The sequence below is a fragment of the Pseudorca crassidens genome, chromosome 14 (assembly GCF_039906515.1).
Source record: "Pseudorca crassidens isolate mPseCra1 chromosome 14, mPseCra1.hap1, whole genome shotgun sequence".
Classification (NCBI taxonomy): Eukaryota; Metazoa; Chordata; class Mammalia; order Artiodactyla; family Delphinidae; genus Pseudorca; species Pseudorca crassidens.
In genome coordinates, this window is record NC_090309.1 from 9,896,653 (window position 1) to 9,914,663 (window position 18,011).

Genomic DNA, 18,011 nt, shown 5'->3' on the forward strand with positions numbered 1-18,011 from the left:
ACACTCTTTGACATAAATTGTAGCAGTTATTTTTTTGGATCTGTCTCCTAAGGCAAAGGAAACAAAAGCAAAAATAAACAAATGAGACCTAATTAAACTCAAACGCTTTTGCACAGCAAAGGGAACCATCGACAAAATGAAAAGACAACCTACTTGACTGGGAGGAAATAACTGCAAATAATATGACCGATAAGGGGTTAATATCCAAAATATATAAACAGCTCATACAACTCAATATCAAAAAAAACAAACAACCCAATCAAAAAATGGGCAGAAGATGTAAACAGACATTTTTCCAAAGAAGACACACAGATAACAAACAGACACATGAAAAGATGTTCAGCAATGCTAATCATCAGAGAAATGCAAATCAAAACTAAAATGAGGGGCTTCCCTGGTGGTGCAGTGGTTGAGAGTCTGCCTGCCGATGCAGGGGACACGGGTTCGTGCCCCGGTCCGGGAAGATCCCACATGCCGCGGAGCGGCTGGCCCCGTGAGCCATGGCCGCTGAGCCTGCACGTCCAGAGCCTGTGCTCCGCAACGGGAGAGGCCACAGCAGTGAGAGGCCCGCGTACCGCAACAAACAAACAAACAAACAAAACAAAAGAAAACAAAACTAAAAAACTAAAATGAGAGGGCTTCCCTGGTGGTGCAGTGGTTGAGAGTTCACCTGCCGATGCAGGGGACACGGGTTCGTGCCCCGGTCCGGGAAGATCCCACATGCTGCGTAGCAGCTGGGCCCGTGAGCCATGGCCGCTGAGCTTGCGTGTCCAGAGCCTGTGCTCCGCAACAGGAGAGGCCACAACAGTGAGAGGCCAGCATACCGCAAAAAAAAAAAAAAAGACGATAAACAGGGACTTCCCTGGTGGCGCAGTGGTTAAGAATCTGCCTGCCAATGCAGGGGACACGGGTTCAAGCCCTGGTCTGGGAATATCCCACATGCCGCGGAGCAACTAAGTCCGTGCACCACAACTACTGAAGCCCGCATGCCTAGAGCCCATGCTCCACAACAAGAGAAGCCACTGCAATGAGAGGCCCGGGCACTGCAGTGAAGAGTAGCCCCCACTGACTGCAACTAGAGAAAGCCTGTGTGCAAGAAAGACCCAACGCAGCCAAAAATAAAATAAAATAAATAAATTAAAAAAAAAAAAGACTACAAATAACAAATGCTGATAAGGATGTGGAGAAAAGGAAACCCTTGTATATAGTTGGTGAGAATGTAAATTAGTGCAGCCACTATGGAGGGTTTCCAAAACACTAAAAACAAAACTACCATTTGATCCAGCAATTCCACTCCTGGGTATATATCTGAAAACGAAAACACTGATTTGAAAAGATACATGCATCCCAATGTTCATAGAGGCATTATTTACAAGAGCCGAGATATGGAAGCAACTTAAGTATCCGTCAACAGACGAATGGATAAAGAAGATGCTGTGTATATGTGTGTGTGTGTGTACGTACACACACACACAATGGAATACTACTTGGCCATAAAAAAAATGATGTTTCACTGTTTGCAACAACATGGCTGGACCTCGACATGGCTGGAGGTTATTATGCTTAGTGAAATAAGCCAGACAGAGAAAGACAAATACTGTATGTTATCACTTACATGTGAAATCTAAAAAATAAAACAAAGGAATGTATATAACAAAATAGAAACAGACTCAAAGATATAGAGAACAAACTAGTGTTTACCAGTGGGGAGAGGGAAAGGGAAGGGGCAAGATAGAGGTAGGGGATTAAGAGGTACAAATTACTATGTATAAAATAAATAAGCTACAAGAATATATTGTACAGCACAGGGAATAGAGCCAATATTTTATAACTTTAAATGAAGTATAATCTATAAAAATTTTGAATCACTGTGTTGTACACCTGAAACTAATATAACATTGTAAATAAATTACACCTCAAAAATAATTTTTAAAAATTAAAAAAAGAATATACTGTGCAAATATTCCCATGTCAATAAATACTACAACATCATTCTTTAAAAAAACAAAAACAAAAAAACAAAAAGACTCAGGACCTTACTTTCCCTTGCCATTCCATTACTCTGCCCCAATTTATAGCAAAACTCTTCTAAAAAACTGCCTCCCCCCCCCAAAAAAAAAAAACTGCCTCCCTTCTCATTTATTTCCCCCTGCCCAATTCATTTTGAAAAATTTCAAACCTACAAGAATGTTGAAATAGTAATATGAATCTCTGTGTAACTTTTACCTAGATTTCCCAACAGGTAACATTTTTCATATTTGCTTTCTCCCTGTACCCTTTCTCCCTGTACTCCCATATTTGTAAAGCAAATATGAAAAATGTTACCTGGTGGGAACAGGTAACAGGTAACATGGCTCTATTCCCTGTGCTGTACAATATATTCTTGTAGCTTATTTATTTTATACATAGTAACTTCCAACCTTCTTGGAAGTAGATATTGCAAGACTTTGCCTCTCTGGCAGTTATTAAGCTATTGCCACTCAGCTCCAAACCTACCTTCTATACTTTGCTCTGTGATGCTGAGTTGGAGACCACACTTCAGCTGTGCCAGCAGCTCCCTATTGGGCTCCACCAAAAGGGGGCACTAGAGGGAGATGGCAAGGCTGGAGGAAGGAGAAGGGACAGGCTTCTTTCTGCAGGATTCCTGTTCCTGGGAGTGTCACCCAGCAGTGATTCACCAACCCAGCAGCAGCAGGTCCTACCTGGGCAGTAGCTGAATTTAACTTGTACTTTTTCCTTATACCCACAGAACCAACCGCGCCGGGTGCCAATAAGAGACACCAGCACCAGTGGGCATTCCCTCCTCAGAAGTCTGGGTCCTGGGCCCCCAAGCCCCTCCTCCAAACTCAGGGACACCAGCATCAGCCAAGCAGCACCCCTTCCTTGGAGGTCTGAGCTGCAGCTCCCCAGGGCCCCTTCGCCAAGCTCACCATGGCCTCAGGCTGCCATATTTGACGTGGCTGACCACTCCATCCTCCCTAAAACACTCATTTCAATACCACATTCTCCTGGCCTTCCCCCACCTACTGGACATTGCTTATTCAGCTCTCCTACCCCTGTTAAGACAGGGGTATCCGGGCCCAGTCCTTTTTCCACATACACTTATTCCCTTGGTGATCAATTCCAGTCTCGTGACCTTAATTACTAAGGTAAGAGAAAGAAAGAGAAAGGTAAGAGAAAGAAATAATCTAGTCCATCGTTGGTGGGATGCAAGTAAGAGAAAGAAATAATCTAGTCCATCATTGGTGGGAGAGTAGGTTGGTATAACCTTTTTGTGAGGGCAATGGAAATTTCATGTCTCAGAATTTTCTTACAAATATACTCCCAGAAGAATGCAAACAGGTACAAGGATGTTCACTGAAATTGTTTTTTTTTTTTTTTGAAATTGTTTTTAATAGCAAAAATTTTTTTAAATTGTAGCAACATCTGTTTGCTTTAAATTAACTGCTAATTTATAAAGAGGCCTCTGGTACCATTCCTTTAAGCAGATTCCTCAGGATTTGCTAAATCATGTAAGGTTGTTTAGAGCATGGACTCTGGAGCCAGACCACTTAGTTTCAAATCCCAGTTTACTTACTAATTACGTCATCTTGGACAAGTTACTCCACAGCCCTGAATCTCAATTACCTCTTCATAAAATGTAGCAAGGATGTTGTAAGGACAGAATGGGTTAACACAGGACACGGGCCTTGGGCAGCACGGTGTGCCTGGTAGACACACAATAAATGTTAGCTGTCATCACCACCGCTGCATGTACTACAGAAGAAAATTAATATTTTAATCAATTGGTTTTCTCAGTAATTTGCCATCTCGTTCTACTCAATCATTCTGAAATATTGAGGGAAAAGCAGGGACCTACCCCTGTCAGTCTTCGCTGTAAAGCTAAAGGATGACAATGCAGAGACACCAGTTGAATATTTTACTCCCTGGAGGCCTGAACAAGCACATAGCAGCAAGTTTCTGCCACTGAGCCTCTGAATTAGTCAGAGACTACACTGGGCACACAGTTTCTCACCTCACACTTTCGATCTGCTTCGGAGACGTTGAGGTTGTTTATATTCGGCTCGATGGTTTTGTACAAGTGCTTCTTCCTTGGCTTTGGAGCCTTCTTGGTTGTTCCTGTTTCGGTTGCACTTCCATCTACAAGGAGTAAGACCGTGCACTGCAGGGGCTGCTTTGGAGCACGTAACTGAACTTATCAATTCAAGTTCTTCAAAACTTAGAGAGTGATCGTAATTAAAACACATGCCATCCCCTCAAAGCAGCAGGCACGTCTAATCCGCAGCTTAGGGAGAAACCAAACTACTAGACTAAGTATTTGGTTTCTGATACAAGTCAATTTCCAAAGACTCCCCAAATCAGAAGCTCCCTAGTTGGTGATGTTTACTCAATCTTGTCTAAATAAAATCTAAAAGCTTTTATAAGGTCCTTCTCTTTTCCAAAGAAAAACATATCTAGTGTTTGAGTATCTTCTCAAATATAATTCTGAAAACATCCATGTCTTCAACAGAATGAGAGAAGTGATTTCTTGTGACTTCATTTCAGTATGTTACTCAAATAACTACCTGCAACACCCTTTAAAAAAGCCCCTTACATCCAGATCCCAACCCATGTACCTGCACCATGGCCCTCTTCTTCTTCCGGAGATGGTGCATCCTTGCCCAGCCCACCAAGGACTCTGTATACATCAGCATGGACGGCATCTACGCGCACAGCATAGATCTTGGTGCTGGCATCCAGAGTGCCGGCAGCCACCTAGTCAAACAAGCAGAGCTGTATTCATGGTGATCATAAAGAAGGAGCAGCTGAACGGCAAAACAAAGCAATCTGCATAAAATATGTACTTGCCTTTAAGAAAAAAATGAAAAAGATTCCCCTAACACAGGGAATAAAAAAAAACGTAACAGATATTTTCTCTACATTTCATCAGTTAAGGAAAGAAAGTAAAGTAGCTAATAAAATGTCTTAAACAAGGAAGGCTCTCATGTATTTGTAGAATTCAATTATTGTGCTATGCTAAGGATTAGCAATCACTAGCATTAATTCAGATGCAAGAGAAGGTGAACATCCTTCTTACTTTAAAGTTGGTCGGTTCGGCATCTTTCTGTTTAAGAATCTCTGACATGAAATCAATCAAGTGCAAGCCAAAAGCATTCTTGGTGGTGATTTTCTGAAAACAGAAAGTTTTAGAAAGGTTTGTTATTTATAGCCTATGCTCACATAAATAATGCTACCCTGTCATGGGAAGCTGAACTTTTAAACAGGAATATCCCACATCTCAACACAGATATCCATTCCCACAAACATCTGGTGATACAGCTAAATCCATGTGTGTACTTCCTCATTCTCAAGGTCTGGAGTGACAGCACACAATTCCTGAGTGTTCCTGTGTGCAGGTCCTCTTCTAAGCACTGACACAGAGGGGCTCAGTGACCCTCAGAACGACTCTCAGGCAAGGACTATTCTCATTCCCATTTTACAGAGGAGGACCACCCTGCAGCACAGTGGCTGAGTGACCTGCCAAGGCCACGCAGCTTTGTAAGTGACAGGATTCCAACTCAGGCTACATCTAGGGCTCACAATTAGCCCACAACCCTACTATCTATCTACTATCTAGCTCCAGAACTGCACTATTAACCCCTAGGGTGCTGCCTCGTGACACACCGCAGGGGGCAGGCAACTTGTCAGAGGGACACCAAAGGTCTGTAAGAAACAGTAAAACCACATTGAAAACACCAGCACTGAGAAGAGTCACTAGAGAATAAAAGTGCACAATCACTGATCATGCATTCTCTACAGAATCAAGAAGACTAGATCTCCTCTCTGATCAAGCTGCAAAATCGTCACTGCTTAAACCGGCAGATACTCACGTTTTCAGCAGACAGTTTGATACAGGTGGAGTAATGCTCAGTAATCTGCGTGTTTGTAAACTTAGGAATCGTAGCTGAAACATCAACATTCCTAAAGGAAAGAAAAAAAAACAACTCTGGCAAGGATCAACGACACTGGATCTTTTCAAAATCCAGACCCAGAATCCACAAGGTATTGTGGTAATGCAAACCCACGTAACCCACCACAACAAGGCAGCCCAGCGCCCACTCACCTACTGGAGGGGGAGGCCAGCAAATGAGGCGAGTCTGTGCTGAACTGCAGGTCAAAGACCCTGGAGCGCCTCCGCTGCAGCCGCTCCTTCTCGTCGTCATTCTGAGGAAAGTCTTCAAGGACTGGGGTGCCAGGAGTATTGAGAGGGGCCTTCCTGGGCAGGGCCATGGAGAACACCTGCTCTGAGGGTGAGGAGGTGCTGTGGTGGCATTCACGGGTCCCTGAAGGAGAGTTCTTCATTGTGGCTGACAGCAGTGGAACAAAACACTTGCTCAGGAAACCTTAAGCAGGACATTTCCTACGTCTAAACAGGGGCTGGGACCTGTCCCAGGGTGGAAGTTCACAGCACATTTCCCACCAAGATCTTTTCCAACTCTAATATTCTATGGCTAGAACCTCTGTAGTTCAGGTTTCTTGGGGGGTGATGGGTTTCTGATGCTTCCTGCCAATCTGGACAAATATCAACTACGCAGCTACTGTAAACCTAAAGCACTATATGGGATATAACAGTGGTAAGAAAAAGTCGCTGCCTCTGATCAGCTCACAAACCAGCAGAACAACAGATATATATAACCGTGATGACAGGCAAGAGAGAAAAGATAAGATGCTGACATAAGGGTGAGGGATGGGCTATCATGTCAGACAGACTAGGTTCTAATCCCAGCAGGGAGACAGAATAAGCAACACAAATTTGTAAACTAAATCGAATATTCCAAAGAACTGCCCACAGATTACTTGCTAACTGCAAAGGGAAAAATGTCTTTTACAACGAAAGATCTAGCAGTAACCACGTTAACCAAACAATCAGATGTAGCCTCTCTAAAAATGAGACAACTTGAAACTTACTCATCTCCTTACGGGACAAAATATGAAATTCAGAGCATCATCCGTAAAATACTTTGCCAAATATGCTTAACCTAAATTTAACCAAGACTTTAAATCTAACTTCCAGTTTATAAGAAATATAAGGGCTAGAGAACAAGTTAAATGATATCAGAAACAAACATTTAGACAATTCCAGAATATGGGACAGTTAGCTCTTAAAAATTCAATGTCAAAAAAAAGAAAAAAGAAAAAAAAAGTAGGGGATTCTTCTTGAGCAAAAGAAACCAAAGAGTCATACAAACCAAAAATAATCTCTGAACTTTCAGCCAATCCTTGGTCAAACAAAAAAATTAACTATAAACAACATTTTGGGGATAAACAGCGAAATCTGGAATATAGTCTGGATATCAGGGAACATTAGGGAATTGATTTTTATTTTCTTAGGTGTGATAATGATATAATGGTATGTAGAAGAATATCTTTACTTTTGGAAGATGCATAGGAAACAACTTAGGGGTGATATGACATGGTGTGTGCAACTTTCAAATGAATCAGTCAAAACAGTGTGTGTGTGTGTGTGTGTGTGTGTGTGTGAGTGATAGAGAGGAAAAATATGGCAAAATGTTAACAATTGGGTTTAAGTTGTGAGTGTGAGGCTATTTAAGTCTTTCAACGTCCCTGTATGTTTGAACACTTTCATAATAAGAAGTTAGGAAATGGATGGCATGTTAGATGGAGATAAAAGCCATTGGGAGGGCTTCCCTGGTGGCGCAGTGGTTGAGAGTCCGCCTGCCGATGCAGGGGACACGGGTTCGTGCCCTGGTCTGGGAAGATCCCACATGCCGCGGAGCGGCTGGGCCCGTGAGCCATGGCTGCTGAGCCTGCGCGTCCGGAGCCTGTGCTCCGCAGCTGGAGAGGCCACAACAGTGAGAGGCCCGAGTACCGCAAAAAAAAAAAAAAAAAAAGCCATTGGGAAAAGTAAAGCATGGAAGGGGAATAAAGAGGACTGGGGAATGGAGGTGGGAGGTCACTTTTAATATAGTGTCAAGGAAACGTTTCAGCAAGAAGGTAACATCAGAATCAAGACCGTGCAGATATTTGCAGGAAGCTACATGGAAGCAGGGGAAACAGAAAGTACAGAGGCAGGAACATGCCTGGCACGTTTGAGGGGCCCATGTGGCGGAAGCAGTGAGAGTGAAGCACGGAAGTGAGAGAGGTCACAGGGTGTCAGACCTGCAGGGCCTGGTAGGGCAGGAGCACCAGTCAGTCAGAATAAGGGAGGGACGGCCGGTAGGGGTGTATGAGCCTTACTTATGGGCTACTGTAAAGACCTGGGCTTTCATGAGCAGTGAGAAGGGAAGTGATTGGAAGGTGGTGAGAAGAGGAATAAAGTGATCTAACTTATGCTTCACGAAGATCCCTATGGCTATTCTGTTGAAAACTGAAAGGACAAGCAGGAAGACCAATTAGAAGGCAACTACCAACAACCAGGATAAGAGATGCTGGTGGCTCACACCAGAGAGGGGGCAGTGGAGGTAGGCAGTGGTCAGACACCGGATATAGTCTCAAGGTAGAGCCAACGTGATTTCCTGATGGATTAAATGTGGGGCATGAGAAAAAACAGAAGAATGAAGGAAAACTACAACACTACCCTGAACAACTGATGAAACGGAGTTGCCAGGACCTGAGAGAGGAAGACTACAGGAGAAGCATATTTGTGGGGAAAGGAGGCAAGGTCAGGGCTGAGTTTGGGGCCTGCTGGATTTGAGAGACTTACTAGTCATCCAACTGGGGTAGAGAGCCAGATATTTAAGTCTAGAGTTGAGGGGAAAGTTCTGGGCTGGATATATAAACGTGGATGTTGTAACCATAGAGAGGGTATTCAAAGCCGTAAGACTAGATGAGAAGACCAAAAAATGAGGACAAATAGAAAAAAGCAGAAGGCTGAGTCCTAGAATACTTCAAAAGTTTAAAGAGAAGGAAACGAGGAATCAGTGAAGAAATGGGGAATGTGTAACTAGTGAAGGAGACTGTGGCATTCCACAAGTAGGTGAAGAAAATATTTCAGGGGAGGAAGGAGTAATGAACTATGTCAAATGCAGCTGACAGGTCAAATGAGATGAGGACAGAGAATTGATCATTAGATTTAGCAACCCAGAGGTTACTGACAAGAGCAGTTTTCCTTGAGTGCAGGGTGACAAAGAGAAAGTCAAACAGGCACAGATTCAAGAGAAGATAGGAGGGACAAAAAAAGGGAGATGGGAGAAGAGAAATTGGAGAGAGAAAATGGAGACATGGTTTTCAAGGACTCATGCTGTAAAGGAAGAAGAGAAATGGCAGGAAGGCAGTTGAAAGGGAAGTGAGGTCAAGAAACTAATTTTAAAATGAAAAAAAAATAAAACCCAGCTTGGTAGAAAAAAATGAAGCAAACAGACTGTATTAGTCTCCTAGTGCTGCTGTAACAAATTACCACAAACTTAATGGTACATAAAACATAAATGTATTCTCTTGCAGTTCATGAGTCAGAAGTCTAAAACCAAGGTGTCAGCTGGACTGCATTCTCTCTAGAGGCTTTACCGAAGAATCTGTTTCTTTGCCTTTTTCAGGTTCTAGAGGCCACCTACAATCCTTGGCTTATGGTCCCTTCCTTCCATCACTCCAACCTCTTGCTTCTGTCATCACCTCTCCTTCTCTGACTTTGGCCCTCCTGCATCCCTCTTATAAGGACCATTGTGATTACGTTGGGCCCACCCAGATAATCCAGGATAATCTCCCCATCTCAAGATCCTTAACTTAATCAAATCCACAACTGAAATCATACCAAGCATCTTTTCCGACCCCAACACTATGAGATTAGAAATCAATTACAGGGAAAAAACTGTAAAAAACACAAACACATGGAGACTAAACAATATGTTACTAAACGAACCTTCACGTTGCAAACTTTCAAAGATGCAAACGTGCATCTGGTTCCAGCAAGGAACAAGAACCTGTGCCATCAATGTCAGGCATGAGTGAAATTGCAGCTTGCCCTCCGTCTCCTATTGCTCATGATCCTGCAGCTCTACCATCTCCCACCTTCTCTCACTCCTGCAGTGAGTAATGCTTCTTTCCTGTTCACTCGATGCCAGCCCCTGTATGCCAGCTGCTGTACTGTACTACTGTACTTTTCAAGTAAGAAAAGACTAAAAATGTTTTATTTTTTGTTTTCTTTATGTATTATTTGTGTGAAAAGTATTAGAAACCTATTACAGTACAGTACTATATAGCCGATTATGTTAGTTGGGTACCAAGGCTAACTTTGTTGGACTTACGAACAAACTGGACTTATGAACACGCTCTCAGAACGGAACTCGTTCATATGTAGGGGACTTACTGTAGTTTCCTTTTGCTGCTGGGACAAATTACCACAAATTTAGTGGTTTAAAACAACACGAATTTATTCTCTTACGGTTCTGGATTTTAGAGTCTGAAATGTGTATCCCAGTGTTTCTGGGATATTGTCAAGGTATTCGTAGGGCTGGCTCCTTCCTGAGACTCTGAGGGCAGAACGCCTTTTCTGGCTTCTAGGGGTGCGTTTCTTACATTTCTTATCATGTAAGAAATAGGCCCCTTCCTTCATCTTCCCAGCCAACAGCTTAGTGTCTTCAAATCTCTCACTGTTTCTGTCTTCACACTACCTTCTCCCTCTCTGAATGTTGTAGCAGTGTTATTTGTAATAGTCAAATAGTGGAAACAATCCAAATACCCATCAACCAGTGAATGGACAGACAAAATGTGGTTTATCCATAAGACTGAATACTATTCAGCAATAAAAAGAAATAAGTTATTTAAAAAAATGGATCACTGAGGAAATCAAAAAATACCTAGACACAAATGACAATGAAAACATGACAATCCAAAACCTATGGGACGCAGCAAAAGCAGTTCTAAGAGGGAAGTTTGTAGCAATACAATCTTACCTCAGGAAACAAGAAAAATCTCAAATAAACAACCTAACCTTACACCTAAAGCAACTAGAAAAAGAAGAACAAACAAAACTTAAAGTTAGTAGAAGGAAAGAAATCATAAAGATCAGAGCAGAAATAAATGAAATAGAGTCAAAGAAAACAAGAGCAAAGATCAATAAAACTAAAAGCTGGTTCTTTGAGAAGATAAACAAAACCGATAAACCTTTAGCCAGACTCATCAAGAAAAAAAGGGAGAGGACTCAAATCAATAAAATTAGAAGCGAAAAAGGAGAAGTTACAACGGACACCACAGAAATACAAAGGATCATAAGAGACTACTACAAGCAATTATACGCCAATAAAATGAACAACCTAGAAGAAACGGACAAATGCTTAGAAAGGTACAACCTTCCAAGACTGAACCAGGAAGAAATAGAAAATATGGACAGACCAATCACAAGTAATGAAATTGAAACTGTGATTTAAAAACTTCCAACAGGGCTTCCCTGGTGGCGCAGTGGTTGAGAGTCCGCCTGCCGATGCAGGGGACACAGGTTCGTGCCCTGGTACAGGAAGATCCCACATGCCGCGGAGCGGCTGGGCCCGTGAGCCATGGCCGCTGAGCCTGCGTGTCCAGAGCCTGTGCTCCACAGCGGGAGAGGCCACAACAGTGAGTGGCCCGCGTACAGTCTCCAGCTTCCTTGAGCCTCAGGCACTGCCTCCTCCTCTTTGCCACTCCCTTGTTCATTTCCTGTCTTTCCTTCTTTCTCCTGCCCCTGAATAAATGTATGCTCTAAATTCTATTCTTCTTTGGCACTCATATCACCTCAACTGACTAAAAAAAAAAAAAAAAAAAAAAACTTCCAACAAACAGAAGTCCAGGACTAGATGGTTTCACAGGCAAATTCTATCAAACATTTAGAGAAGAGTTAGCACCTCTCCTTCTCAAACTATTCCAAAAAACTGCAGAGGAAGGAACACTCCCAAGCTCATTCTGAGAGGCCACCATCACCCTGATACCAAACCAGAACTCAGCCATAAAAAAGAATGAAATAATGGCATTTGCAGTGACATGGATGGACCTAGAGATTGTCATAATGAGTGAAGTAAGTCATACAGAGAAAGACAAATATATGATATTGCTTATATGTGGAATCTAAAAATATGGTACAAATGAACCTACTTACAGAACAGAAATAGTCACAGATGTAGAAAACAAATTTATGGTTACCAAGGGGGAAATGTGGGCGGGAGGGATAAACTGGGCGATTGGGAATGACATATACACACTACTATATATAAAACAGATAACTAATAAGAACCTACTGTACAGCACAGGGAACTCTACTCAACACTCTGTAATGACCTATATAGGAACAGAATCTAAAAAAGAGTGGATATATGTATAACTGATTCACTTTGCTGTACAGCAGAAACTAACACAACATTGTAAATCAACTATACTACAATAAAATTTAGTTTAAAAAATGTTTAAAAATCATATCCACAAAGTCCCTTTTACCATGTAAAACAACATACTCACAGGTTCCAGATATCTTTGAGAGGGCCGTTATTCACAGAGATCATGCAGAAGAAAGGGTAAAAGTTGCTGAACAATGTACTCAAGCAGGTAAAGGGGCTGCCTTGCTGAGAGCATAGAGTCCATCCACAGCAAAAGGAAGGAAGACTGAGAACACAGGCAAAGACGCAGGTAGGGGAGAAGGTGCACTGGTGGACTTGCGGATATCTTTTTTTTTTTTTTTTGCGGTACGCGGGCCTCTCACTGTTGTGGCCCATGTGAGCGTCCATGGCTCACGGGCCCAGCCGCTCCGCGGCATGTGGGATCCTCCCGGACCGGGGCACGAACCCGTGTCCCCTGCATTGGCAGGCGGACTCCCAACCGCTGCGCCACCAGGGAAGCCCGCGGATATCTTTTGATTGCTTTTATTTTCTTAGTAAAATAGGAAGCCGCTAGGGACTTCCCTGGCGGTCCAGTGGGTAAGACTCCACGCTCCCAATGCAGGGGGCCAGAGTTTGATACCTGGACAGGGAACTAGATCCCTCATGCATGCCACGACTAAGAAGTCCACATGCCGCAACTAAGACCCGGAGCAACCAAAACAAATAAATAAATAAATATTCTTTTAAAAATGAAAGGAAGCAGCTAAAAACCAAAAACTCAGCAGGTAAGGGTGAAGGCTGGGGAGGAGGTACTGGAGATTTCAGGAGAGAAAGGAAGATACGAAATCATCTAAAAGGAGAGTGGATGAACCAGGGAATACAGCATGAATGCTGGGCAGCTTTAGGGTCCCCTTGAGACCACTGGGTGCAAGCAGAGTAGGCAGAGTTGGGATTAACCAGAGTTGTGATTTTGTCAAGCAAGTGTAAGGAGGCAAGAAGAGGGCAAGGGGTTTTGGGCATATGAAAGGGAGTGATTACACCAAATGACCCCTGAATGTAAGCTAAGTAAGGAGGGAACAAGGGCAGAGAGGTGAGACAGTGAAAAGTAGAAGAATACAGGTCTGCTGGGTCAAAGGATTGTTGGAGTCGGGGAACAAGAGGGAGTAAGCTGGAAAGACAGGAGTGATTGAGAGGCAGGGTGCACTGAGATGACAGAGTGGTGCAGCGACAAGGTCTAGGGTGTGACCACGGTGGTGAGTGGCTATGGCCTATGAGAGTAGGCCAAGAAACAAGATCCTTGGAAGGCACAGATGAAGGAACTGAGAGACATGGGGGGAGAGTTTCCAGATTTAAGAATCAGAAGGCTTGGCTTCAAACTCCAGCTCCTTCACTTACTAACTGGAGAAATTTTAAGTAAATGCTCTAAGGCTTTGCTTCTTTATCCTCCAAAGGAGAATAAGAATGTATATCTCAGCTGGTTCAGAATTGGTGATATGAAAAAAATATGCATAATATAACACACATTTTATAGGAACACATTAAAAATAGTGACACACAACAAACACTACAAGTTTGCCCATGTAAGGGGAAGGGAAAGAATGAAGAGTGGGGATAAAAGAGAATTAAAAATACAAGAACAACTTCACATGTTTCCCTGATAGCTTCCCACAAGCTAAAGAGTATGATTAACATAACTCTCAGCTGAGGTCAAAACAAACAAAAAAGAAGAAAGTAAAAATAGGAAGGAGGCAAGGGACATTTTTAGAGACTGAATCAAGAGGACTCGTGACTACTTGAATGTGGGCACTGCAACCAATGTAAGGAAGGGAGATGGACCTTGGGACAAGAGAAAAACAAATAGAAAGCACTAAAGGAGGAATTTGTCTAAGAGGGGAACTCAAAATGGGAATTAGAAGCACGCCTTATTTCTCAGAATCGTCTTTCCCTGATTTCTCTCCTTCCCTTTACATTCCCTCCCCATTTCTCTCCTTCCCTTCCCATTATACATTCATTCATTCAGCAGATGGTTACTGAACTCAAAAACACTTTCGGTATCCATTTCCTCAACTCCTACTCATTTTTCAACCCCTCTGATCTGGCTCCCATGCCCACCACCACAGCTTCATGTTGCCAAAACCAATCGTCACTTTTTGGGCTTCATCCCTCTTGAGAGTCAGCAGCACTTGAAACAGTTGACAACACTCTGCTTCTTGAAACACTCTTGGCTTCTACAACACCACTCTTTCCTGAGTTTTTCTAGCTCTTCCTTCTCTAACCAGCTTCTAAATGTTGGTCCCAAGTATTTTCTCTACAGGGTCTTCCTAGTGTTCTCACCTGTTCCCATGTTTCTGCCATCTATATGATGATGATGACCAAATTTACTTCTCAGTCCACAGGCCACTTCCCTGAGCAGCCCATATCACTGCCCTGAGTGTCAAGCTCTTATCCACGTGATTACTGACCCTTTCACCTGACTCAGGTAAGTCACTTACCACGTCCAAAATGTAACTAAATTTCCAAACCTCTTACCAAGACCTACAAAGGCCCTGACTACCTGCCCGACCTCACTCACTGTTCAGTTACAAAATCCTGGTCCTCGCCCATGTCAGTCTCTTTCTCTTTTGCCTGTTTTTTGTACTGGCTCCTTCTTGCCTGAACACGTTCCCCAGAATCTGCTTAAAGATCTTGCCTGACTCCCTAATCTAAAGGGACCTTCCCCCGACTCTGCTTTTCTCAATCTGAGTACTCAGCCTCATCTGTAATTATTTCGTTTCCTGTCTGCCTCCCGAACTAAAACACATGCTCTAAGAGGGTGGGATCTTATCTGTTTTGTTCTTTGCTATATCTATGCATCTGACAAAGGTTCTGGCCCGGGGCTTCCCTGGTGGCGCAGTGGTGGAGAGTCCGCCTGCCGATGCAGGGGACAGGGTTCGTGCCCCGGTCCGGGAGGATCCCACATGCCGCGGAGCGGCTGGGCCCGTGAGCCATGGCCGCTGAGCCAGCGCGTCCGGAGCCTGTGCTCCGCAACGGGAGAGACCACAACAGTGAGAGGCCCGCCTACCGCAAAAAAAAAAAAGGTTCTGGCCCGAAGGGGGCCCTCAATACTAGTTGAATGAATGTAAAAATAAATACATGCGTATTAAGCATACAGCAGTAACCACAATACTTCCATGGCCCTGAACTAACGTGCATTCCAGGAAAACCTCCTTTTAAAGGAAGAGACACCGCGCAAAATGTAGGAACCCAGAGAGTAAGGCGTCCCACATCCGGCTCACAGCGGCAAGAGCGGCGCGGGCCGAAGCCGCGTCCTGATTGGCCGAACGCACCCGCCCGCCCACCCTGCGCCGGCCCTCCTCTCCCCCAGCCCGCCTGCCTCTACTTCAGCCGGCGGAGAACAAGGCCAACGACAAGGCCGAGAATAGCCGCTCTTCCGGCTCAGGCCAGCCCGCCAGCCCCGCCACCCGGAGCACCTCTTCGCACCGGGCCCTCCCCGCCCGCCTCCCACCCACTCAGCCTCACCGGGCCAGGGAGGTCCCATCTTGTCTTCCGCGTCTCCAGAGTTGGTTTTAAATCGCCCGCCGAGACGCCTGAGCGTAATAACGGCCGTGATGACGCCACCGTGGGCGGGGCCAGAGGCGCGCCTGCGCAGACCGCCTTGGTCCTTCCTCCGCGCGAAAAGGGTCGTGACGCGCCGCGTGGAAGTGAGACGGCAGGGATTGAGCGCTCCGAGCTCGGGTGCTGGGGGTGGACTGTAATGGATACATGGACGCCCCCGCCACCTCCCCGGAAATAGTATGAAAACTCCCTCCTTTCGAGCGCTAGACGCAGAACTGGGCGCTAGGACCCACCCAGCGTGGAGCGGAGCGGGCAAGGGCTCTACTTTCACGTAATTTACATACTAATCGGGGAGGCAGGTGACTGAGGAAACAAAGGTTGATTTTCCCAACGCGACCTGTGCTATAAGGGCAGCAAAACACTAGGAGGTAGAAAGTGATGATGGGGTGTGGGATGGAGGTGAGAGGTAGCCGACACCGGAATGAGGAAAGAACAGATGCAAAATGTGTGTACATTTTTTTTTTAATGAAGACCATCGTTTTTATTGATTCTTGCGAAAAGATTCCCGGATATCTTCCTCCCTTTCAAAAAAAATAAGGTTAAGGTCGGAAGTGAGACGAGTGTAATGAGCCACCCATCTGTTCATTCTGCTTCATCTCATCCCAAGAACTGTATTACAGGAGAAAAAGAACTGTATTACAGGGCGATTCCCCCAAATATCCCTCGAACATCCTATAATGTCTTAACACACGTATGGCATTTTATACAGTGCTTCTTCTCCAAGGTGCTGTTGGCATTCAGGGTGAAACAACGCTTGGCCTGTGGGACTCCTGCTCAGCGTCCCTGACACGATTTTCTCGCTAAATGCCAACGGTGCCCCTCAATCGTTTTGGCAACCAAAGATGTACCACCTTGTTGAAAACGACTTTTTAAGCCTATTTATTTTTTGCACCAAGTTGTTCTCCCAGTGACCACCTTCAAATCTTTAGTGTAAGGCAGTGTGGGATAGAAGAAAGAAAACAAGTTTACCCAGGAACCCAAATCAGCACCCAGGGGTCATCCTGGACGCCTCCCTCTCCCTCACTCTTCACACACAATCCGTTGCTGAGCTCTTTTTACTTCCTAAAAATCTCTTCTATCCCGCATCTCTTTTCATCCATATTTCCTTCTCACTGGTCTGCAGCAGCCCCAAACCTGCTCTGACCCGCTTCTCCTTGGGCCCAGGGTGGTGGTTGCCAAGTACAAAACCGACCTGTCGCTTCCTCCCAAAGTCCAAAATGCTTCAAAGGTGCCATTGCTCAGGGAGATTCTAAAATGATCTACAAGGCCCTCCTGGGCCTGGTCCCCACAGCCTTTCCAGCCTCACTTTGCACCTTGCCTCCATTTTCTCCTTGCCCTCCAGTCACTGGGCCTCCTTTCACGGTGCCAGCTCTCACCACGGGGCCTCTGCATGTGCCACGTCTTCTACGTAGGATCCTCTCCATCCTCATCTTCACCCAGTTAACTCCTGTCAGATTTCAGCTCATATCACTTCCTCAGGGAGGCCTTCCCTGATAGGCTCAAGTGTCCTTACTGGAGGCTTTAGTGGAACTTGTCACCCTTGTTTTTTTTGTTAATTTTCACTGGAGTATAGTTGATTTACAATGTTGTGTGAGTTTCAGGTGTACAGTAAAGTGAATCAGTTATACATATATCCACTTTTTTTAGATTCTTTTCCCATATAGGTAACCTTTTACATCTGCTGGGGTGACTATTTCATATCTGTCTCCTGTATAGACTGTCAGCCCCATGAGGACAAAGCGTGTCTTTGCTCACCATTGTTTTCCCAGGGCCTGATGCTAGCCCCGGATACAGCAAGTGCTTAAATATGTATTGAATGAGCAAAGTTCGAAGAAAAGTTTAATCCTGGATTGGGCGTCTTAACCTCTCTGGGCCCCATTTTCTTCCCTATTTATAAAACAGTGATGATAATACCCCCCCCCACCCCCGCACTGGGCTTTGAACTGGCTTGGAACTCTTAGCAGAGGAAGGCTCCTAGGAGACCCATCAGCCATTGGCTGCGGTGTGAAGCTGTCTGGTGGTTGTAGTGGAGCCTCTGCACCCCGTGCATTTCTGTAGGCCAGGCCCGCCTGGTGCAGGCAGGTCTTTCACCTCCCGTTCTGAATGTCTTCTTTGTCT

At 44.5% G+C, this 18,011-nt stretch overlaps 1 protein-coding gene across 3 annotated transcripts in view; it reads right to left on the reverse strand.

Annotated features, from left to right (window-relative positions):
* The window catches only part of NCAPH (non-SMC condensin I complex subunit H), a 39,563-nt gene extending 23,599 nt beyond the window's left edge, over window positions 1–15,964 (reverse strand). Inside the window, exons 1-6 of one of the 3 annotated variants that reach the window (XM_067704292.1) lie at window positions 15,798–15,962; window positions 6,104–6,347; window positions 5,871–5,961; window positions 5,078–5,170; window positions 4,617–4,755; window positions 4,016–4,140 (exon numbers count right to left, since the gene is read on the reverse strand). In XM_067704292.1, the coding sequence (XP_067560393.1) occupies window positions 4,016–4,140; window positions 4,617–4,755; window positions 5,078–5,170; window positions 5,871–5,961; window positions 6,104–6,347; window positions 15,798–15,816 (711 nt within the window). In that variant the 5' untranslated portion in view covers window positions 15,817–15,962. Of the gene's footprint in view, window positions 1–4,015; window positions 4,141–4,616; window positions 4,756–5,077; window positions 5,171–5,870; window positions 5,962–6,103; window positions 6,348–15,797 lie in introns of all 3 variants that reach the window. The other 2 variants (XM_067704291.1, XM_067704290.1) reach the window with 2 other exon arrangements.
* Window positions 15,965–18,011: the final 2,047 nt, after the last annotated feature.